Genomic DNA, 25827 nt, shown 5'->3' with positions numbered 1-25827 from the left:
CAGGTTCATCCTTGAGTACACCATCGCACGGGCTCCTGTCTGTGATGCAACGTCAAGGGTAACCGCAGCCATGGTCTCCGAGCTGATAGTCCATGATGCTGCAAACGTCGTCGAACTGTTCGTGCAGATGGTTGTTGTCTTGCAAACGTCCCCATCTGTTGACACAGGGATCGAGACGTGGCTGCACGATCCGTTACAGCCATGCGGATAAGATGCCTGTCATCTCGACTGCTGGTGATACGAGGACGCTGGCATCTAGCTCGGCGTTTCGAATTACTCTCCTGAACCCACCGATTCCATATTCTGCTAACAGTCATTGGATCTCGACCAACGTGAGCAGCAATGTCGTGATACGATAAACCGCAATCGCGATAGGCTACAATCCGACCTTTATCAAAGTCGGAAACTTGACGGTAAGCATTTCTCCTCCTTACACGAGGCATCAGAACGTTTCACCAGGTAACGCCAGTCACCTGCTGATTGTGTATGAGAAATCTGTTGGAAACTTTCCTCGTGTCAGCACGTTGTAGGTGTCGCCACCGGCGCCAACCTTGTGTGAATGCTCTGAAAAGCTAATCATTTGCATATCACAGCAATTTCTTCTTGTCGGTTAAAGGTGGCGTGTGTAGCACGCCATCTTCGTGGTGCGGAAATTTTAATGGCCAGTAGTGTATTACCTTTAGTTTCAACAGTTGCATTAGTCTTATACGTCCACAACGGACAAGGATTTTTTACACTAACGAAAAATTCGTAAGATCAAAAAATAATTAATGTAATGAAAATTGGGGTATACAGTTGTGTAGTTAACATATTTAATTGAGCAATATTGCAAAGTCACAGGTAAGCGCGAAATGAGCCACTGAAAATGTGAAATGCTGTTATATTAATAGCAGATGTAGGCGCCAGAATGTTGAATGTAAGAGTGAAAACGTGGATGCATTGTGTTGTAGATATGCCGGATGCCAGTTTGTGGGATGGAGTTGCATACCCGTTGCACTTGATCGGTCAATACATAGCCGGTTAACGCTGGTTTTCTATGACGATGGAGTTCTCATACGGTTATCGCCCATATGTGGTAGATTGGAGACAGATCTTGTGATCAAGCAGGTGAAGGCAACATGTCTACACTCTGTAGAGCATGTTGGGTTACAACAGCGGTATGCGGACGAGCGTTATTCTGTTGGAAAACGACCCCCTAAAATCCTCTGCATTTATGGCACCACCACTGGTCGAATCACCAGATTGACGCACAGATTTCCACTCGAGGTGGGTGGAATAATAACGAGGGTGCTCCAGCTGTCACACGAAATCGCACCGCAGACCGTAACTCCAGATGTACGTCCAGTGAGTCTAGCACGGAGACAGTCTGGTTGCAGGCCCTCAACTGGTCTCATTCTGAGCAACACGCGGCCATCACTGGCACCGAGGCAAAATCAGCTTTCATCAGAAACCACAACATACCTCCACCCTTCCCTACAGTGATCTCCCGTTTGTCACCACTGAATTTGCCAACGGCGATGGTTTTGGGTCAGTGGAATGCTACAGGTCGTTTGGTTCGGAGATGTTCTTGTAACAATTCACTGTGGTTCCAACTGCTCCTCAAATTGCTGCTGCAGACGCGGTTGTTACACACAGATCAGCAACCTACATCTGCATCTACAAGGATACTCTGCAAATCACATTCAAGTGCCTGACAGAGGGTTCATCGAAACACCTTCACAATTCTCTATTATTTCAATCTCGTATAGCGCACGGAAAGAATGAACGCCTATATCTTTCCGTACGAGCTCTGATTTCCTTCATTTTATCGTGGTGATCGTTCCGCCCTATGTAGGTTGGTGTCAACAAAATATTTTCGCACTGAGGGGAGAAGGTTGGTGATTGGAATTTCGTGAGAAGATTCCGTCGCAACGAAAAACGCCTTTCTTTTAATGATGTGCATCCCAAATCCTGTATCATTTCTGTGACACTCTCTCTCATATTTCGCGATAATACAAAACGTGCTGCCTTTCTTTGAACTTTTTCTATGTACTCCGTCAGTCCTATCTGGTAGGGATCCCTCACCGCGCAGCAGTATTCTAAAAGAGGACGGACAAGCGTAGTGTAGGCAGTCTCCTTAGTAGGTCTCTTACATTTTCTCAGTGTCCTGACAATAAAACGCAGTCTTTGATTAGCCTTCCCCACAACATTTTCTATGTATTCCTTCCAATTTAAGTTGTCCGTAATTGTAATACCTAGGTATTTAGTTGAATTTACGGCTTTTGCATTAGACTGATTTATCGTGTAATCGAAGTTTAACGAGTTCCTTTTAGCACTCATGTGAATGACCTCACCCTTTTTGTTATTTAGTGTCAACTGCCATTTTCGCACCATTCAGATATCTTTTCTAAATCGTTTTGCAGTTTGTTTTGGTCTTCTGATGACTTTATTAGTCGGTAAACGACAGCGTCATCTGCAAACAACCGAAGACGACTACTCAGATTGTCTTAAAAATCGTTAATATAGATAAGGAATAGCATAGGGCCTATAACACTACCTTGGAGAATGCCTGAAATCACTTCTGTTTTACTCGATGACTTTCCGTCAATTACTACGAACTGTGACCTCCCTGTCAGGAAATCACAAATCCAGTCACATAACTGAGACGATATTCCGTAAGCACGCAATTTCACTACGCGCCGCTTGTGTGGTACAGTGTCAAAAGCCTTCCGGAAATCCAGAAATACGAATCGATCTGAAATCCCTTGTCAAAAGCACTCAACACTTCATGTGAATAAAGAGATTGTTGTGTTTCACAAGAATGATGTTTTCTAAACCCATGTTGACTGTGTGTCAACAGACCGTTTTCTTCGAGGTAATTCATAATGTTCGAACACAATATACGTTCTAAAATCCTGATGCATGTCGACGTTAACGATTTGGGCCTGTAATTTAGTGGATTACTCCTACTACCTTTCTCCAATATTGGTGTGACCTGCGCAACTTTCCAGTCTTTGGGTACGGATCTCTCAGCGAGCGAACGATTGTATATGGTTGTTAAGTATGGAGCTACTGCATCAACATACTCCGAAAGGAACCTAATTCGTATACAGTCTGGACCTGAAGTCTTGCTTTTATTAAGTGATTTATGTTGCTTCACTACTCCGAGGATATTTACTTCTACGTTGCTCATGTTGGCAGCTGTTCTCGATTCGAGTACTGGAATAGTTTCTTCGTCTGCTTTTGTGAAGGCATTTCGGAAACCTGTGTTTAGTAACTCTGGTTTGGCAGCACTGTCTTCGAAAGTGTCTCCATTGCTATCGCGCAGAGAAGGCATTGATTGTTTCTTGCCGCTAACATACTTCACATACGACCAGAATCTCTTTGGATTTTCTGCCAGGTTTCGAGACAAATTTTCGTTGTGGAAACTGTTATAGGCATCTCGCATTGAGGTCCGTGCTAAATTTCGAGCTTCTGTAAAAGATAGCCAATCTTGGGGATTTTGCGTCTGTTTAAATTTGGCATGTTTGTTTCGTTGTTTCTGCAACAGTGTTCTCACCCGTTTTGTGTACCAGGGATAATCAGCTCTGTCGTTTGTTAATTTATTTGGTATAAATCTATAAATTTTAATTTAAGCCACATCTGGTCTACACTTATATTATTAATTTGAAATGAGTGGAGATTGTCTCTTAGGGAGACGCCAAGTGAATTTTTATCTGCTTTTTTGAATAGGTATATTTTTCGCTCATTTTTCGAGGATTTGGTGATTGCAGTGTTCAATCGCGCTACGACAACTCTGTGTTCACTAATCCCTGAATCCGTTTTGATGCTCGTAATTAACTCACGATTATTTGTTGCTAAGAAATGGCTCTGAGTACTATGGGACTTAACTTCTGAGGTCATCAGTCACCTAGAACTTAGAACTACTTAAACCTAACTAACCTAAGGACATCACACACATCTATGCCCGAGGCAGGATTCGAACCTACGACCGTAGCGGTCGCGCGGTTCCAGACTGAAGCGCCTAGAACCGCTCGGTCACCAGCGGCCGGCCTGTTGCTAAGAGGCCAAGTGTGTTTTCACAACAGTCTACTATTCGCGTGGGATCATGAACTAACGGCTCGAAATAATTTTCAGTGAATGCGTTTAGCATCATTTCGGATGATATCATCAACCATGTGTAGTGGCTATATGCTTGCCAAATTATTCCGCAATATCGAACAAGGAACATCCAGGTTCTCGTTGCCCTATTACACAATCTTGTTCGAACTCAGTGAGGTGTTGATGATGGCGTCCTTGTCGCTTTAAAGGCATTCTTGACTAACATCAACCCAAATACGAGGATTGTCCAGAGAGTAAGTTCCGATCGGTCGCGATATGGAAACCACAGTGAAAACCAAAAAATTTTATTTGCAACAGTTAGGTACACCTTCCATCTATTTCTCTACATAGTCGCCGCTCCAACTTCGAGTGTTGTCGCAGTGTTGTATCAACTTTCCAATATCCTCGTCATAGAAAGCAGCCGCCTGTGCTTTCGGCCAGTTATCTGCACTGGTCTGCAGCACGTTGTCTGTGGAAAAATTTTGTCTTCTTAGCCAGCGGTTCTTGTGAGCAGAGTTGAGACTCAAGGGGAGCCAACTACGGACTGTATTGTGGGTCATCAAACACTTCTCATCGGAAACGCTGCAGGAGCGTCTTCATTGCCCTTGCAGTGTGCAGCCGAGAATTGGCGTGAAGAAGGAACTGCTCGACAGTTGTGTTATGTGGGCTACATGATACAGGCGAAATATCTAACCAGGCCCTCATACTTGGTGGGAGACGCTATTCCCTACGCATCTTTACGTGCTCACTGTTCACTCAAAACTTAAAATAGCGACTCAACACGATCGACGGGCATACTAGAGACATTGCCCGACATATCTGTGCAAAGCTTTACCGGATTTTCCCAGTGGTTTCCATTTCGTGACCGATCGGAAAATACTTTCTGGACAACCCTCGTATATCACTTCCTTCTACATACTGCAACTTATTTTGGACACACTTTTCTGTATTACATTTTTTTAACATATACATTATATAAATTATATTCTTCTCAACTAGGTGGAAACAAATCATGTAGAGCCCTTTTAACAATTGTTAAGCGTTCAATTCTCTGTAATCTTAGAGAAATTCTTGTATATTATGTTATACATTATGTTATCATTTAAACAAGCATTACCAACTTTATATAAATAAGACTGCAATATTAAGTCTTCGCTGTTGGATTTACAAGCATCCAACCCACCTTGCATTTCTAGGCGGTGGGTTATTCTGTACTGTTAATGAAATAAATAAGTAAATATGACCAGGTGACTGGATCTGTGATTTCCTGTCAGAGAGGTCACAGTTCGTTGTAACTGACGGAAAGTCATCGAGTAAAACAGAAGTGATTTCTAGCGTTCCCCAAGGTAGATTTATAGGCCCTTTGCTGTTCCTTGTCTATATAAACGATTTGGGAGACAATCTGAGCAGCCGGCTTCGGTTGTTTGCAGATGACACCGTCGTTTATCGACTAATAAAGTCATCAGATCAAAACAAACTGCAAAACGATTTAGAAGAAATATCGGAATGGTGCGAAATGTGGCAGTTGACCTTAAATAACGAAAAGTGTGAGGTCATCCACGATAGTGCTAAAAGGAAACTTCGGTTACACGATAAATCAGTCTAATCTAAAAGCCGTAAATGCAACTAAATACCTAGGTATTACAATTACGAACAATTTAAATTGGAAGGAATACACAGAAAATGTTGTGGGGAAGGCTAACCAAAGACTGCGTTTTATTGGCAGGACACTTAGAAAATGTAACAGACCTACTAAGGAGACTGCCTACACCACGCTTGTCCGTCCACTTTTAGAATACTGTTGCGCGGTGTGGGATCCTTATCAGATAGGGCTGACCGAGTACATAGAAAAAGGTTAGAGAAAGGCAGTACGTTTTGTATTATCGCGAAATATGGGAGACAGTGTCACAGAAATGATACAGGATTTGGGATGGACATCATTAAAAGAAAGGCGTTTTTCGTTGCGACGGAATCTTCTCACGAAATTCCAATCATCAACTTTCTCCTCCGAATACGAAAATATTTAATTGACACCGACTTACATAGGGAGGAACGGTCACCAAGATAAAATAAGGGAAATCAGAGCTCGTACGAAAAGATATAGGCGTTCATTCTCCCCGCGCGCTATACGAGATTGGAATAATAGAGAATTGTGAAGGTGTTTCGATGAACCCTCTGCCAGGCACTTAAATGTGATTTGCAGAGTATCCATGTAGATTTAGATGTAGATGTAGGTGCGACAGACAGATAGGATCAACCATTGCGTGTGTGGCAACGTAACTCATCTGGCGACGTCATATGTTCAACATTTGTCATTCACTTTTGGGGTGTTTCCCGACATTTGCGACCTTATGTGCCTCATATTGAATTACTTGCCTCAGCGTCATCTAAGTCGCTTCGGAGTTAAGAAGAATCATCCTGTGTAGAGATTTATGTCCTTATTAGTGTACTTTGACATTTTAGTGTGTCCTAACAGTTTATTTTTCACTGAACATGTGAGTCACTGCCCACCTACCATTCGTGCGTGTCTATTGACACACACTGGCGGGGAAGGATTTTTTTTTTTTTCATTTAACTTACAGAGAAACCCACCGTCTAGTAGCTATGGTGGATTGTACTACTACTACTACAATATGTTGCGTTAGTGGCACTCATGGTCTCTTAGCCGGTGTGAGAACTTTCAGATGATCATAGAAGTCCTCACACGGTTGCCCGTCCCTAGCCACGTGGAGGCGGACCAGAATTCTTGCACGGTGTGCCACTGACCTTCCTCTGTTTATTATTCCTTTTTTTGTATATATTGTTAATAGAAAGAAACTCTAAAATGAATTTAGAATGTTTGAAATTTGAGAAATATATAAAATCAAAGAAGAATAAAATTTACATACGATAATTTCTAAACTTAAGATCTACTTCTTTGTAGATGGACAAAACAAGAATGACTGTTTCCACAGTGAGCCACACCCGCATGAGGGCTCGGCAAATCCTCGAGCTTGTCCTAGTGGACGTGGCTTTCGTACATTTGAACTTCTATATATGTCGTTACTCTATTGTAAACAAGAAGCATAAAGCATTAATAAGGGGAAGGACATATGAAGTAACTGTGTGCGTCTGTTTGGTTGCAGGAGCGAGGCGTAAGACGGCGTTCAAGGTGGACCCCATGAGAATCAACGGTCGCCATGGCTCCGCGACTGGGAGCGCTGCCACAACCTCTGGTAAGTCCGTCCTGCTCCCGTGGGAGGCTGCTTCAGTCCATTTCACATCATAGCCGGGGCTAGTCCAGTTCCCTCGGAGACCATATCTACCCCAGATTCCGTGGAAGACAGGGCTTCTCCACTTGCCTTGGAAGCCATGTGTAGTCCAGTTTCCGTGGAGGCCAGGACTAGTCCACTTTCCTTGGAACCCATGTCTAGTCCCGTTTCCGTGGAGGCCACGTCTAGTCCACTTGCCTTGGAAACCACGTCTAGTCCAGTTTCCATTGAGGCCAGGGCTAGTCCACTTGCCTTGGAAACCATGTCTAGTCCAGTTTCCATGGAGGCCAGGGCTAGTCCACTTGCCTTGGAAACCATGTCTAGTCCAGTTTCCATGGAAGCTAGTTATCGTCCAGATATCACGAACGTCAGCTCTTTTCCATGTACCATAAAGCCATGTCCAAAGGAAGGCACTGCAATTTCGTATTTATTTGCTGACCACAGGTATACGACTTTCAATTAAAATGTTTGCACTGTATGGAAACATACATAATGGATATATGAGTACAGGTTGCAGGCAATGGGTGACGGCATAAGGAAATTTGGGTTTGGCCGTGAGTCATGCCTGGATGAAGAAAGCAGCAAATTCGGGTTCGAGTCCCGGTCCAGCACAAATTTTTTATGTCGCATTCCATTATACAGCTGATGGTTATCCATTTTCGCAACTGCGAATATGTTTCATGTAGGTATTCCATCGACCCAGGCAATATTTATTTCATTGCAAATCTGCTTACGACCCACAAATGTTAATCAAGTTATTACTTTCGGTCAATGTTGACTTCCTTCAGACCTGAGTAGATGCAGTTTACGAGACCCCCTCCCGAACAGGCCATGAAGGCTCAACGGCACCGACCGGCCGCCGTGTCATCCACAGCCCACAGGCGTCACTGGATGCGGATTGGAGGGGCATGTGCTCATCACATCACTCTCCCGGCCGTTTGTCAGTTTCCGAGAACAGAGGCGCTACTTCTCAGTCAAGTAGCTCCTCAGTTTGCCTCACAAGGGCTGAGTACACCCCGCTTGCCAACAGCGATAGGCAGATCGGACGGTCACCCATCCAGGTGCTAGACCAGCCCGACAGCGCTTAACTTCGGTGATCTGACGGGAACCGGTGTTACCACTGCGGCAAGGCCGTTGGCTTTCTAGACCTAATGTGTCATTATATAAATAGATAGTACAGTCATGGCTAATTACGTCGGCTTATAGGGCAGTGAGGTCCAATCGGTCACGAAATGGAAACCACAGTGAAAACCCGACGAAGCTTTGCACACATGTGTTGGACAGTGTTCAAGTATGCCCGTTCACTGCGTCACGTCGCTCTTTCCAGTTCTGGGTGCACAGTGACCACGTAAAGACGCCTAGAAAATAGTGTCTCCCGCCAAATACGAGTGTGAGAGATTTCAGCGGATTTCATGCAGACCACACATCGTACTGCCATACATTTCCTTCATCATGACCATTCTCAGCCGCACACTGAAGGAGCAATGAGGATGTTGCTGCAGGTGTTTCCGATGGGAAGTTTTTTATCATACTCCTCGGACGTAGCTTCATCTCATTTTAATCTCTGTTCACATGAACCGCTGGCTGTGAAGACATTTTGGCACAGACAACAGGTTGCAGATCAGCGTAAAGAATTGGCAGAAAGCACATCCTGCTGCCTGCTATGTCAAGGTTATTCAAAAATGGCATTGAGCACTATGGGACTTAACTGCTGTGGTCATCAGTCCCCTAGAACTTAGAACTACTTAAACCTAACTAACCTAAGGACATCACACACATCCATGCCCGAGTCAGGATTCGAACCTGCGACCGCAGCGGTCGCGCGGTTGCAGACTGTAGCGCCTAGAACCGCTCGGCCACTCCCAAGGTTATTGGAAAGTTGGTACAACGCTACGAAAAATGTGTCAGTCAGAGCTGCGACTACGTAGAGAAGTAGCCGGAAGGTGTAGCTTACAGTTGCAAATAATTTTTTAATTTTTTTATTTTCACTGTGATTTCATTCTACTGTCGATAGGACCTTACTTTTCGAATGCCCTCGTATTATGTTTGTACTATCTGCATATGTAATCACACGATATGTTTAGTATACTGCATCTACTCAGAGCTGAAGATCCTCATCTTTGACCGAATTAATAATCAGATTGATAACCCTTTGTGATTTGTTAATGGATTTATAATAGAATAAATAATCCAGTTACCTTGGAAGACAAGCGCAGTCCAGTTCCTAAGGCATTAACTACAAAAAGTTTTAAATTTGCTGTAGTTATACTACTTTTGTATATTTTTAGTGGCACTGAACTTACCCTTTGTCACTAAAAAATGTGGAAGTCACGTCAACATTTCGTTGTGCCCTATCTTCAGAGTTCGTTGTAGATAGCGAAACCCCTGCGTACGCCGACGATGCTATCTGCTCTGGAGCTCTGTATTGCGGGCTGCCTGCGTTCCAGGCTAGTGGCTGCTGACAGGAACTGCTGTTGCGCACATCACATACGACAAACTTGTTATTTCAAAATCAGTCAACGTTAATCCGGAACCTAGACACCAGCGACAGATCAATCTGATCTGTGTAGGCTGCAAAAATTGTGTCAACTATGCACGACACACGTTTCCAACGGAGTATTCGTATGTTGTATGGTATCTCGTGTGAAAGACGTATGAGAAAATGCACAGTTACATATAAGCTATTGTAACTTGAGAGATAATTCGACCAAATTTTGCTCATCTTATCATTAAGCTGTAATCTGGATTTTTTTCATTCTATTTTTGTCAAATAAATCGGTCCGAGCGTTGGTAAATACTTTTAAAAAACCTATTACCACACGAGGAACATTTTCTGAAAGGTTGCTTTGCTTACCACTTTCACAATACACAGGTTATTCTTGGTAATAAAATAAAAGAATCTTTGTACAAGTATTTTAATAACTGTTTTTGAATTTTTTAAATTTATGTGATTGTTACATAAATACTTTCAGTTCACAAAAATTTATATATGTTTGAAAGTAACGCACTACAATTTTGTAGAACAAGAAGTTGTTACAGTATGTAGACAATCCGTAGCAAATTTCACCTTTCTATCTGCAAAGGATCAGCAGAAAATGTTCCTTATGCACTGAAAAGTGAAAGACGCAGAAATCACCAAAACAAGGTTTTATTAGCATGTTTGCCACAATCAATCACCTCCCTGTTAGCATAGCCATTCAGTTGGTCTTCTTGGTATTCGTGAAGCTCTCTTTCTCTAGTCATATCCTCCTGGCAATATCACTGACTGACATTTCAGAACTGGAAATATGCACATTATCTATCCTCTTCAGTAGGTCTTTAATGAAGCAACCCGCACCAATCCTAGTCTCGAGACGGTTCTGAATCTTTCAGTGTTACCATCGTTGAACATGAGGCTAGCATCATATTAGGTAATTTTGACAACAGTAGATAAGCAAAACATTGCCTTTGGGTATCTCTTCTAAATCAGGTTATTAAATATTTCGGTCGGGTTTTGTTTGCCACCAGGTGTGTATTTCTTTAATAAATCGGAATTAATGCCATCGTGAATGAGCTCATGGCCTTCTATACTCTTCAGATGCTTCCCTGACGGCAGGAGATAACAAAAGATCGCAAAGAAGGACAAAATGTGTAGAAAAGGGGGCGTGGCACTGCGCATTGGTTGAAACAAGACGGCTTCCACATCATTTTTAGCACGAATAAAGATCTGAAAACTGAGTCCAGTATCATTGTCAACTATTTCTTGTCCTATCGTCCCGAGTTGCGTGTAATATTATGTTGGTGATTATTACTTTAGATCCGTCTAGTCACAATTGAATAAAACAATATTTTCCTGCCATACACTTTACGCCTTTGTTATTTGCAAGGTATCTACAGTGGCCTGGAATATATACATATTTGTGTTTAAACTATTTTGTTCTATATTTTGGACATTGAATATTGAGGTGATAAAGAGATATATTTTACACCACTCTACTACTCTGTCTGATGGCAGCACACACGATAAACATTTAAAAAAGATGGTCCTGCTTCATGTGAGTAACATAAACAATATGTTCAAAGATGTTGCAGTGGTAAAGATGTTAGGTTAGCGTTTTTCTGACATAGTGTGGACGTACGTCTTACCACTGCAACGGAATTAATTTAAAAATTTTAAAAGGGAATTACTGTTTTTACAATAATTTCTAGTATGCTGAATGGTTTGGATAACTCATGAGTACAGTACATAAACACAATAAAGTAACTTTTCTGTTCTAGTGATAAAGCTAAATTTGAACATGGAATCTATAGTTGCATTTTATGTTGTAAATAGTAATGGTTTAATATACCAGTTTGTGAATATCATTTAAATGTGAATTATACGATAAAGGTATAGGTAGTTTATACAATATTCATAGAAAAATTGTAAAAAATTTTCTTATGAAACAACTTTTAACGATCAGGAAGCTATAAAGTGAACTGTAATAATTGTCCAAAATTATACGTTGGGCAGACAACTAGAACTTCTGAAGCAAGGTGTAAGGGACACCCCGATTCCGGACTACTGAATTACTAAAGTAAATTAGCCTTTGCTGTCCATCTTTCAGAAAATGTTCACTCAAGACAATAAAGAAAACAACCTTCAGATCATACGTGTTACAGGTAAGGGTGGCGTAATGAATGTTCTGTTAAGAGACTGAGACTCATATACATACGTACAATGTTCCTGATCTCGTTCTGAATTAACAAACAGAATTTTCCAACAAATACTTCATAAATAATTTTCAAGAGGTTCTCTCATCGATTAAAGTTTAGGGAGAATCGTCCCTTTTCAGACAATGTAAGACATTTTGTTTTTAAAAACAGACTCTATGTTTTCAGGTGAACCTTCCATGTTGTACGGTTCTGATCCATGAAACTTTCCTTCCCGTAACGTTCCTTGCAGAGCTTCGTTGGGCATCTTCAGAGGTACTGCTTGTTCCGCTGGATGTTGCCCACTGACAGGTCGGACGTCGGAGAGTGATAGAAATACCATGAACAATGGAGTGATCGGCAATATAATCCTTGCTAAAGATAACGTACCTCTGGTCGGAACATTAGGAACAATAACAACATGGAACAGGGTCATACAGCCCGGAAGATTGGCAAGTAACCAAAACATACCGATTTCTCATCTGGGACAGTTATGACAATAACTGACATAGTTTTGCGAAACCGTTACAGAGGACTTCACTACATACCATTTAATCCACAAAGATGTGTGGTATATGTGATGCTACGTGCTTACTATTTTTCATTATGATGCAACTAATGAGGTTGGTTAATAATGGCCAAGGAGGCGAAATCAGCTAATAGCTAAGTCATGAAATAAAGTGGTTATTTCAAAACTAGAACGGCCTACCGATACGCAGGGAAACAACTTCCCTCAAGCAATCCACAGCGACTGTGAACCCCTACTATAAAGTTCCAATTAAAGAAATGTAAAACCAATATGAAAGCTGCTGACTTTTTATATTAGCGGTTAAACTCCGTTAACATTCTATGTAATTGTGACGTAGTCACGCCGGAGGAATTCGACAATATTGCAAATCAGTGGGAGTACCGAACAATTGCTGTATTGGTCACTAAATATAAAGCCTCCAGCTGATAAATCAATGCCTTTATTTGACGCGTTTTTTTTTTTTTTTTTTTTTAGAACCCATCATCAAATTGTCTGCAAATTAGAAATGCATAGCAAATAACCAAAAATATACCTATACAAAGAATATACAAGAGAATGAAGCTACAAGTATTTTCAAAATTGAACAGCTGAAATATACACAATGAACATCTTGATCAGATATATAAAGACAGTACGTAACAAACAAAGCCGCCGAGGCAGACTAAGTGACTAATTACAACGCAATAACTGGAAACAGAGGGCTTTGATGAATACAAAAGTAGTGCCATGTAGCAGCAAAAGGATAAAAATTTTTTTCATAGGGAATGTACTATATAAAAAATTAAAAATTTACAGAAGGAAACAAAGTGTGAATAACAAAATGGCTCTAAGCACTATGGGACTTAACTTCTAAGGTCATCAGTCCCCTAGACTTAGAACTACTTAAACCTAACTAACCTAAGGACAGCACACACATCCATGCCCGAGGCAGGATTCGAACCTGCGACCGTAACAGCAGCGCGGTTCCAGACTGAAGCGCTTAGAACCGCTCGGCCACAGTGGCCGGCAGTGTGAATAACAAAATGAAGGAAGAACACAAATTTACAGTTGGATAAAAAATACCATCGACAAAAAACGTACATGTAAACTAACACATAAACCGAATAAAAATTCCATAACCCTTACATAAGTTCAAACCTTCGTACGGTACATTAATCTTTTATTCTGTTCATGTGTCAGTTTACATGTACGTCACTTCTGTCGGTAGTACTTTTGTGCAACCGTAAATTTTCATTCATTCATTCATTTTATTATTCACACTTCATAAACTTTTGTGAATGTTTAATTTTGTGTTCTAAAATATACTTCTTATGAGAAAGAAAAAAAAAATCTGCTTTCTCGCTACGTGGCGCTACTTTCGTGTTTATCACCGCCTTCTGGTGACTTAAAATATCTTCCTGGTTATTGCGATCTAGCTAGTCAGTCTGCCATGACAATTTGTTTGTTACATTCTGACTTTATATACGATCAAGACGTTTATGGTGTGTGTGTCACCTTCTTAATTTGGACGATATTTGACGCTTCATGCTATTGTATATTCTTTGTACAGTTGCACTCTCCGTTATTTTTGTTCTGCAGACAATCTGATGGTGAGTTCTACTGGAAATGCCTCAACTAAAGTCACTGGTTTATCAGAAGGTGGCTTCTTATTCAGTCACCAGTATAGCAGTTGTGCAGTACTCCTGTTGATGACGATGTATATCTTTCAATTTAGCAGCACAAGCTGGACCAGTGCCTTGTTTTGAAAGGACTGCCTGTGCAGATTGTGTTGAAACTGCTTGGAAAGCTTTTTTAAAGTATGGATACCCAAACAAAATAGACATTCACACTCACTGCTACGTTATATATTTTCTTTTGGGATTTGAACATCGCCCACTGCGTCACGACTACTTCTCAAGGGGAGCGTTTTTTTTCTGCTTGACTAAAATCCTTCTTTTCTATTTGTAGGCGGGGAACTTTCGTTAGTGGTTCATCACTGACCATAGTGAGTATAGAGGACGCTGTTGCATTTTTTACGACTGAAGCTACAATTTTACCGAGTGACATGAAATGTTAGCTCGCTCTCTGCGGCCGCTATAAAGCTTGGGAGCTGCCAGCTAAAGGTTACCACCAGGCACATTGCCAGGACTGGCGAAGCGCTAGCGCCGGGAAATGCCGCTGACCCGCCGGGCAGCAGAGTTCTGCGGGTTGCTGCGTTGATGTTCGCAGGCGGTGCTTTTTCGCACAAATTGCACGGAAGAAACAGTGAGTGCAATACGGGAGACACGTAGCCGTATTTCGCTTTGTGCTGAGTTGTACTCCCGACGTAATGCTAAGTGCTCTTCACGCAACAGAATACAAACTTTTCCGCGAAAAGGGACCGCCGTCCGTTGTGTAACATCGCTAAAAGTCATGTTGTTCCGTGAATAAAACTCTTAACCCCGAACATCAGTCTCTTAGACCCATCGTTCATTTTAAAGATTGAATGGGTAGCAATGCAATAAATCACGTTCTCTCTTCGTAAGTATCTTGATCTTAATACCTGCCGTGTGTAAAGCAACAATAGACAATATGACTTCGTCAGTCTAGCGATAAAGTATATTGCACTACTGGCTATTAAAATTGCTGCACCAAGGAGAAATGCAGATGATAAACGGGTATTGATTGGACAAATACATTAAACTGGAACTGACATGTGATTACATTTTCAAGCCATTTGGGTGCATAGAACCTGAGAAATCAGTACCCAGAACAACCACCTCTGGGCGTAATAACGGCCTCGATACGCCTGGGCATAGAGGCAAACAGAGCTTGGATGGCGTGTAGAGGTACAGCTGCCCATGCAGCTTCAACACGATACCACAGTTCATCAAGAGTAGTGACTGGCGTATTGGGACGAGCCAGTTGCTCGGCCACCATTGACCAGAAGTTTTCAATTGGTGAGAGATCTGGGGAAGGTACTGGCCAGGGCAACAGTCGAACATTTTCTGTATCCAGAAAGGCCCGTACAAGACCTGTAACATGCGGTCGTGCATTTTCCTGCTGAAGTGTAGGGTTTCGCAGGGATCGAATGACGGGTAGAGCCACGGGTCGCAAAACATCTGAAATGTAACGTCCACTGTTCAAAGTACCGTCAACGCGAACAAGAGGTGACCTAGACGTGTAACCAGTGGCACCCCATACCATCGCGCCAGGTGATACGCCAGTATGGCGATGACGAATACATGCTTCCAATGTGCGTTCACCGCGATGTCGCAGAACGCGGATGCGACCATTATGATGCTGTAAACACAACCTGGATTCAACCGAAAAAATGACGCTTTGCCATTCGTGCACCCAGGTTCGTCGTTAAGTACACCACCGCAGGCACTCCTGTCTGTGCTACAGCGTCAAGGGTACCCGCAGCCATGGTATCCGAGCTGATAGTCCATGTTGCTGCAAACGTCGTCGAACTGTTCGTGCAGATGGTTGTTGTCTTGCAAACATCCCCATCTGTTGACTCAGGCATCGAGACGTGGCTGCACGATCCATTACAGCCATGCGGATAAGATGCCTGTCATATCGACTGCTAGTGATACGAGGCCGTTGGGATCCTGCACGGCGTTCAGTATTACTCTCCTGAACCCACCGATTCCGTATTCTGCTAACAGTCATTCGATCTCGACCAACGCGAGCAGCAAAGGTCGCGATACGATAAACCGCATTCGCGATAGGCTACAATCCGACCTTTATCAAAGTCGGAAACGTGATGGTACGCATCTCTCCTCCTTATACGAAGCATCACAACAACGTTTGACCAGGCAACGTCGGTCAACTGCTGTTTGTGTATGAGAAATCGGTTGGAAGCTTTCCTCATGTCAGCACGTTGTAGGTGTCGCCACCTGCGCCAAACTTATGTGAATGGTCTGAAAAGCTAATCATTTGCATAGCACAGCATCTTATTCCTTTCGGTTAAATTTCGCGCCTGTAGCACGTCACCTTCGTGGTGTAGCAATTTTAATAGCCAGTAGTGTATTTAAAGATAAGCGCGAAATTGGGTATCTGGATTATCGCATGTTTCTATTACGTCTGATAATTAAGTAAATCCAGTAGACCACATGTATGAAATGACTTTATATTGTGCTTTCAATTAGTTTTTTGTATTTTCTTATTTGACAGCACATTACTATACAGCGTGAGGGGAATACAAGTGGTCTGGTGAACAGCGTTCCAGGGATCAAAGAAACACAACACAGGAAAGGAAATACAGTACTAACCCGATTATATCAGACGCTGAAATAGACCACCATTCATCGCTTGGCACTCTTGGGCCCTACTCAGCAGACTGCTGAAGGCGGACCGAAACTGGACGGCAGAAATTGCTGCAGTCTCATCTGAAATGTTTTGCCGCAGTTCATGAAGACTAAAGGGTTGTTGTGATTAACCCTAGACTGGAGAGCTCCTGACACAAAGTGTCGCACACTGACAAATCAGGAGAACGGGGTGGCCTCGACCAGGCTGACTTCTGCTAACAACCCTGTCAACTGTGGAGATTGTATAGGCGTGCTGCAAGGCTCGGCCGGCTGTATGGACAGTTGCCCCGTCACGTTGAGGTGTGGTTACGCGCATACATTGACGTTCAATCGTATTCACTCACCTGGCCCACTTTTATTTGCCCCACTCTGTATGTGTGAATCGTGTTACTTTGCAACTTTAACATGGAGCGATTTTCTAAGAGGTGGAAAATGTCTGCAGAAGATCGATAGTTTGAAGCTTGGGTGCGAGCGCAGTTAAGTGATACAGGTGAAGAGGAATATGGGAACTATTACAACATGCTATTTTGTCGGAAGCTAACAGTCTGAGCCCTTGTCTGTGTGCAAAATATAGGTTGATTCTTACAAAGAAGACAGCAGAAACCAACTGTGGGTACTTGTCCTACTGCAGATACCCTGAGGCAAAATCCCTGCCTCGGCTGTACCACCCTGTACGGCCGAAGAAACAAAGTCTCTCTCCTCTCGGGCGATAGTCACGTGGGGTCTTCTATGGGGTTGCCGACCTGAAGCCATCCATTCCATTTTCTCATGGCAGTCGTGGCACCCCGACCAGCCGTATCAGGAAACGGAAAACCGCAGTCTCGAAGGCCCACGACACTGCCGGCACGTTTCTCTTCTTACAGTAAGCGTGACATGGCATCCCCAGAAACAACCACCATCCAGTGCGAGTTCTGAATCCCGGTTATGTAGTTTCCGTTATACATGGTGGTCCGTTGATCATGACCAGGCCAAATACCTCACGAAATAAGCGTCAAACGAAAAGACTACAAAGAAAGAAACTCGTCTAGATTGAAGGGGGAAACCAGATGGCGCTATGGTTGTCCCGCTAGATGGCGCTGCCATAGGTCAAACGGATATCAACTGCGTTTTTATTAAAATAGGAACCCCCATTTTTTTATTACATATTCGTGTAGTACGTAAAGATATATGAATGTTTTAGTTGCACCACTTTTTTCGCTTTGTGATAGATGGCGCTGTAATAGTCACAAACAGATGGCACACAATTTCAGACGAACAGTTGGTAACAGGTACGTTTTTTTAAATTAAAATACAGAACGTAGGTACGTTTGAACATTTTATTTCGGTTGTTACAATGTTATACATGAACCTTTGTGAACATATCATTTCTGAGAACGCATGCTGTTACAGCGTGATTACCTGTAAATACCACATGAATGCTATAAATGCTCAAAATGATGTCTGTCAACCTCAATGCATTTGGCAATACGTGTAACGACATTCCTCTCAACAGCGAGTAGTTCGCCTTTCGTAATGTTCCCACATGCATTGACAATGCGCTGACGCATGTTGTCAGGTGTTGTCGGTGAATCACGATAGCAAATATCCTTCAGCTTTCCCCACAGAAAGAAATCCGGGGACGTCAGATCCGGTGAACGTGCGGGCCATGGTAAGGTGCTTCGACGACCAATCCACCTGTCATGAAATATGCTATTCAATACCGTTTCAACCGCGCGCGAGCTATGTGCCAGACATCCATCATGTTGGAAGTACATCGCCATTCTGTCATGCAGTGAAACTTCTTGTGGTAACATCAGTAGAACATTACGTAGGAAATCAGCATACACTGCACCATTTACATTGCCATCGATAAAATGGGGCCCAATTATCCTCCTTCCCATTATGCCGCACCATACATTAACCCGCCAACGTCGCTGATGTTCCACTTGTCGCAGCCATCGTGGATTTTCCGTTGCCCAATAGTGTATATTATGCCGGTTTACGTTACCGCTGTTGGTGAATGACGCTTCGTCGCTAAATAGAACGCGTGCAAAAAATCTGTCATCGTCCCGTAATTTCTCTTGTGCCTAGTGGCAGAACTGTACACGACGTTCAAAGTCGTCGTCATGCAATTCCTGGTGCACAGAAATATGGTACGGGTGCAATCGATGTTGATGTAGCATTCCCAACACCGACGTTTTTGAGATTCCCGATTCTCGCGCAATTTGTCTGCTACTGATGTGCGGATTAGCCGCGACAGCAGCTAAAACACCTACTTGGGCATCATCATTTGTTGCGGGTTGTGGTTAACGTTTCACACGTGGCTGAACACTTCCTGTTCTCTTAAATAACGTAACTATCCGGCGAACGGTCCGGACACTTGGATGATGTCGTCCAGGATACTGAGCAGCATACATAGTACACGTCCGTTGGGCATTTTGATCACAATAGCCATACATCAACACTATATCGACCTTTTCTGCAATTGGCAAACGGTCAATTTAACACGGGTAATGTATCACGAAGCAAATACCGTCCGCTCTGGCGGAATGTTACGTGGTACCACGTACTTGTACGTTTGTGATTATTGTTTCGCCATCTATCAAAAAGCTAAAAAAGTGGTCCAACTAAAACATTCGTATTTCTTTACGTACTACACGAATATGTAATAAAAATGGGGGTTCCTATTTAAAAAAAGACACAGTTGGTATCCGTTTGACCTATGGCAGCGCCATCTAGCGGGTCAAGCATAGCGCCATCTGGTTATCCCCTTCAAGCTAGACGAGTTTCGTTCTTTGTAGTTTTCTCGTTTGACGCTTATTTCGTGAGATATTTGGCCCGATCACTATCAATAGACTGCCCTGTGTACAGAATGTAAACGGCGTCACCGGTACCTACTTCATGTGGCTGCGGTGAAATGTAGTCGTTTTCTTATCCAACCATGCAGTACTCGCCGTAGTGACTTGACCTTCATCTGCTGCACGCCACCCACTTGGTGCTGCAGTCTGAATATCCAGCAGGGTAGCTGGCCCGCGGTGCGAACAACACGCGCGCTACGCAGCAGCGTTCGCACGCGCCCGTCGACGCGGCGTCGTTATCGATCTGTTTATCTTGAGCCGGGTTGGAGGCCTCTCGTCTGGTCTGGCAGGCGCCAGCGCTCTGCCGCCGTCCTCACAGGCGGTTCAAACACTCAGCAGCCACGGCGGCGCAACCAGCTGCCGGCCAACAGGAGAAAAAGGCGACAAAGCCTCACGTCTAAAAAGGACACAGACTGACCCTTTCCGAGTTTCTTCACTATTTTTGGCGTGTCACCTGTAAAGAGCTTTCTCATACACTATGTGATCAAAAGTATCCCGACACCTAGCTGAAAACGACTTCAAGTTTGTGGCGCCCTCCGTCCGTAATGCTGGAATTCAGTATGGTGTTAGCCGACCCTTAGCCTTGATAACTGCTTCTACTCGCGCAGGCATACGTTCAGTCAGGTGCTGGAAGGTTTCTTGGGAAATGGCAGCCCATTCTTCACGGAGTGCTACACTGAGGTCTATCGATGTCGGTCGTTGAGGCCTGGTACGAAGTCGGCGTTCCAAAACGCCCCAAAGATGTCGTATAGAACAGGATCCTGTGCAGGCCAGTCCATTACAGGGATGTTATTGTAGTCCAACCACTCCGCCACAGGCCGTGCATTATGAATTGGTGCTCCATCGTGTTGAAAGATGCAATCGCAATCCGCGAAGTGCTCTTCAACAGTGGGAAGCAAAAATGTGCTTAAAACATCAATGTAGGCCTGTGCTGTTATAATGCCACCCAAAACAAGGGGTGCAAGCCCCCTCCATGAAAAACACGACCACACCATAACCCCACCGCCTCCGAATTTTACTGTTGGCACTACACACGCTGGCAGATGACGTTCACCGGCCATTCGCCATACCCACAAACTGCCATCGGATCGCCACATTGTGTACCGTGATTCGTCACTCCACACAGCGTTTTTCCACCGTTCAATCGACCAATGTTTACGCTCCTTACATCAAGCGAGGTATCGTTTGGTATTTACCGGCGTGATGTGTGGCTTATGAGCAACCGCTCGACCATGAAATACAAATTTTCTCACCTCCCGCATAACTAATACTTGCAGTGGATCCTGATACAGTTTGGAATTCCTGTGTGGTGGTCTGGATAGATGTCTGCCTAGTACACATTACGACCCTCTTCAACTGTCGGCGGTCTCTGTCAGTCGAGGTCGGCCAGTATGCTTTTGTGCTGTACGTGTCCCTTCTTGTTTCGACTTTACTATCACGTCGGAAACAGTGGACCTAGGGATGTTTAGGAGTGTGGAAAACTCGCGTACAGACGTATGACACAGGTGACACCAATTCTCCTGAGCACGATCGAAGTCCGTGAGTTCCGGGGAGCGCCCCATTCTGCTGTCTCACGACGTCTAATGACTACTGAGATCGCTGATACGGAGTACCTGACAGTAGCTGGCAGCACAAGGCACCTAACAGGAAAAACGTATGTTTTTGCGGGTGTCCGGATACTTTAAATCACATAGTATTCGTTCAGTATGTTTAAATTTATTCTTAATGGTCGTACCAACGGCCAAATAAAGGCAACTGATATCTGAAGGAGGGGGACGTCAAGTTATATGTCGCTCATGTGGAAAATGTTGTCGAACCGGCACTGGTATGGAGAAAGCATGTATCAAGCAGTCGATGTCAGAGGGGCTACTTAGATAACGGTTTGTTATGATGCACCATGAATTACGAAATGAATGTACACTACCGGCCATTAAAATTGCAACACCACGATGATGACGTGCTACAGACGCGAAATTTAACCGACAGGAAGACGATGCTGTGATATGCAAATGACTAGCTTTTCAGAGCAATCACACAAATTTGGCGCCGGTGGCGACACCTACAACGTGCTGACATGAGGAAAGTTTCCAACCGATTTCTCATACACAAACAGCAGTTGACCGGCGTTGCCTGGTCAAACGTTGTTGTGATGCCTCTTGTAAGGAGGAGAAATGCGTACCATCACGTTTCCGACTTTGATAAAAGTCGGATTGTAGCCTGTCGCGATTGCGGTTTATCGTATTGCGACATTGTTGCTCGGGTTGGTCGAGATCCAATGACTGTTAGCAGAATATGGAATCGGTAGGTTCAGGAGGGTCATACGGAACGCCGTGCAAGATCATAACGGCCTCGTATCACTAGCAGTCGAGATGACAGGCATCTTATCCGCAAGGCTGTAACGGATCGTGCAGCCACGTCTCCATCCCTGAGTCAACAGATGGGGACGTTTGCAAGACAACAACCATCTGCACCAACAGTTCGACGACGTTTGCAGCAGCACGGACTATGAGCTCGGAGACCGTGGCTGCGGTTACCCTTGACGCTGCATCACAGACAGGAGCGGCTGCGGTGGTGTACTCAACGATGAACCTGGGTGCACGAGTGGCAAAACCTCATTTTTTCGGATGAATCCAGGTTCTGTTTACAGCATCGTGATGCTCGCATCCGTGTTTGGCGACATCGCGGTGAACGCACATTGGAAGCGTGTATTCGTCGTCGCCATACTGGCGTATCACCCGGCGTGATGGTATGGGGTCCCATTGGTTACACGTCTCGGTCACCTCTTGTTCGCATTGACGGCACTTTGAACAGTGGACGTTACATTTCAGATTTGTTACGACCCGTGGCTCTAGCCTTCATTCGATCCCTGCGAATCCCTACATTTCACTAGGATAATGCATGACCGCATGTTGCAGGTCCTGTACGGGCCTATCTGGATACAGACAATGTTCGACTGCTGCCCTGGCCAGCACATTCTCCAGATCTGTCAGCAATTGAAAACGTGTGGTCAATGGTGGCCGAGCAACTGTCTCGTCACAATGCACCAGTCACTACTCTTGGTGAACTGTGGTATCGTGTTGAAGCTGCTTGGGCAGCTGTGCCTGTACACGCCATCCAAGCTCTGTTTGACTTAATGCCCAGGCGTATCAAGGCCGTTATTACGGCCAGAGGTGGTTGTTCTGGATATTGATTTCTTAGGATCTATACCCCCAAATTGCGTGAAAATATAATCACATGTCAGTTCTGGTATAATATATTTGTCCAATGAATACCCGTTTATCATCTGCTTTTCTTCTTGGTGCACCAATTTTAATGGCCAGTAGTGTAGTTTCTGCTTAAAATGTGGGTCACTGAATTTGTGCGGTATGGTATTCAGGCAGGAAATGAAATAATTTTAAACGTGAGCGGCGTCTCGTGTCGTGACGCGCGACTTGCACGCGCGACGCTACTGGTCGTAATCACACGGTTATTGCGGAACGTGTCGTGGTACGGTTCTCAGGGAGAGACTTAACGGCGGAAGAGCCGTTGTGTGGCATGACTCACATCCTCTGTGTGTGCTGCGTGTGTTCGGCAGCGAGTGCGGCAGCACCCGCCTCTGGTCAGTTGTCTTCTCTGCCCACAAAGCAAGTCCCGCCCTGAGGTCGCAATTGCGCGCGTGGCATTTCAGCGACTGCCGTTTCAGGAGCAGCAGGTGCTGTCGACAAACCCGCATCTCGTGGTCGTGCGGTAGCGTTCTCGCTTCCCACGCCCGGGTTCCCGGGTTCGATTCCCGGCGGGGTCAGGGATTTTCTCTGCCTCGTGATGGCTGGGTATTGTGTGCTGTCCTTAGGTTAGTTAGGTTTAAGTAGTTCTAAGTTCTAGGGGACTGATGACCTAAGATGTTAAGTCCCATAGTGCTCAGAGCCATTTGAACCATTTTGAACCTTTCTTTGTGTGTGAGGAATGTTTCCTGAAAGTTTGGCCGTATCTTTTTGTAACATCCTGTATATGCATGGAACAACCGGAGCAAATAATCCAAATGGAAGTATAGATACTTAAGCATGTAATAGACAAGGTACCATGAGCAGCGCGAAGAGAACTGATGCTGGAGCTCACCACTACTTACCAAGTTACAGCGCCAGAGCCAGTCACGGTGTGCGCATAGGACAATATGTTTCAAATGGCTCTGAGCACTATGGGACTTAACATCTATGGTCATCAGTCCCCTAGAACTTAGAACTACTTAAGCCTAACTAACCTAAGGACATCACACAACACCCAGCCATCACGAGGCAGAGAAAATCCCTGACCCCGCCGGGAATCGAACCCGGGAACCCGGGCGTGGGAAGCGAGAACGCTACCGCACGACCACGAGATGCGGGCGACAATATGTTTATTGTCTGACACGGTCCTAATACTGTCATTTTATAGTGAGAACGAAAACATGGTCCAAGTAGGTTGTAATCTGTTTACTACTCGGCACAATCGACCAATTCAACCGTAGGGCATTTACAAACATATATTTTAAGCTTTAAGCTTCATTTCATTGGATGCCGGCAAATGGACGTAATCAGGCACACTGTTGTACTGTTTCGTGCCACGACGTATTCCTGTCCACATGTACCAGCAATGTATTACATTGAAAATGTAAAATTGGCATATTTATTATTTTATAAATGACGTAAGTACTGCCAGTCTTTCACGATGATTCCGTAATTATACCCTATCATACGTTTTTAGTCATAATTCTGTGACCGTGTTATAGAATATAGACCATTCTTTGTTTTAAATTCTGAGAAAGACACTCCTAGCAGTGTTGAAACCAGGTTAATTTGTTAAAAATAGTGACCGAGGGCGGTTTCTCTTTCAATTGTGACAAAATGTAAACTGAAATGGGTACAGTGACCTGCAAATAAAATAATGACAATCCAAAAGCTGACAAAAAGTGTTAAGAAAGTTTTCTTCTAATGTCTCCGACCTATGATTAGCAGATAACTTGGAAAGAGCCGACAAATGTGAACATGTGCCAAAGTCTCACCCTTTACACTGTAGGGATTTTCACATTCGGCAAAATTTCAAAATACAAGCAACGCTTGCTCTGAAACTAAGAGCCAGCCCCTGTCGACCCTCTGGCCTGCAGACGCGGGTCTCAAAGCTGATAAGCCTCAGGGTTAAGTGAGTCGTGACCCTGGCGACGTTCAACAGCACGCCATTTGGGTCTGGGAACGTAGCGCCGAGATCCGCGCTTGATTGGCACACGAGTTGCTTAATGGGCTCTTGGCCGGCAGCTCGAGGGGACAGATGGACGCGAGCCATCTCTTCAGCTGGGCTTGACCCAGCTCCGGTCAGTATCTACTTCCTGTACGCTGCGTAAGAGCTGAAAATCACCAGTATCTTCTGACATTGCAAGTATAAGTTCATTGCATATGACGTCCTAAAATAGAGCCCTGTGGTACACCATGTCTGATTCCTTTAGTACATCTACCATCCATATGAGACTGATCCACTCCGTTTCCTCTTATTCATCTAAAGTGAAATCTGAGAAACAGCTCTGTCTACTGGTCTATAACATTTTAACCTATGCGTGAGGATATAGCCCGTTTATGACGACTGAGCATTTGTCTACCATACAAATGAGATGCTTTGGGCTGTAACAAAGTATCCGCATCACACATACACTACTGGCCATCAAAATTGCTACACCACGTAGATGACATGCTACAGACGCGAAATTTAACCGACAGGAAGAAGATGCTATGATATGCAAATGATTAGCTTTGCAGAGCATTCACACAAGGTTGGCGCCAGTGGCGACACCTACAACGTGCTTACATGAGGAAAGTTTCCAACCGATTTCTCATACAGAAACAGCAGTTGACCGGCGTTGTCTGGTGAAACGCGTTTCAGACGTCGATAAAGGTCGAATTGTAGCCTATCGTGATTGCGGCTTATCGTATCGCGACACTTCTGCTCGCGTTGGTCGAGATCCAATGACTGTTAGCAGAATATGGAATCGATGGGTTCAGGAGGCTAATACGGAACGCCGTGCTGGATCCCAATGGCCTCGTATCACTAGCAGTCGAGATGACAGGCATCTTATCCGCAAGGCTGTAACGGATCGTGCAGCCACGTCTCGATGCCTGAGTCAACAGATGGGGACGTTTGCAAGACAACAACCATCTGCACGAACAGTTCTACGACGTTTGCAG

The 25827-nt window shown here is 44.2% G+C and overlaps 1 protein-coding gene and 1 pseudogene across 1 annotated transcript in view; one reads left to right on the top strand and one right to left on the bottom strand.

Moving 5' to 3' along the window:
• LOC124551354 (echinoderm microtubule-associated protein-like 2) overlaps nucleotides 1–25827 on the top strand; it is a 666787-nt gene that overhangs the window by 296280 nt on the left and 344680 nt on the right. Inside the window, exon 2 of the mRNA XM_047126385.1 lies at nucleotides 7206–7295. Within this exon, the coding sequence (XP_046982341.1) occupies nucleotides 7241–7295 (55 nt within the window). The 5' untranslated portion in view covers nucleotides 7206–7240. The remainder of the gene's footprint in view (nucleotides 1–7205; nucleotides 7296–25827) is intronic.
• On the bottom strand, nucleotides 8353–8470 carry LOC124551399 (annotated as a pseudogene).

Source organism: Schistocerca americana, chromosome 9 (genome assembly GCF_021461395.2).
Source record: "Schistocerca americana isolate TAMUIC-IGC-003095 chromosome 9, iqSchAmer2.1, whole genome shotgun sequence".
Lineage (NCBI taxonomy): Eukaryota > Metazoa > Arthropoda > Insecta > Orthoptera > Acrididae > Schistocerca > Schistocerca americana.
The sequence above is the reverse complement of the archived record's forward strand: the minus strand, read 5'-3'. Positions and strand labels throughout refer to the sequence as shown.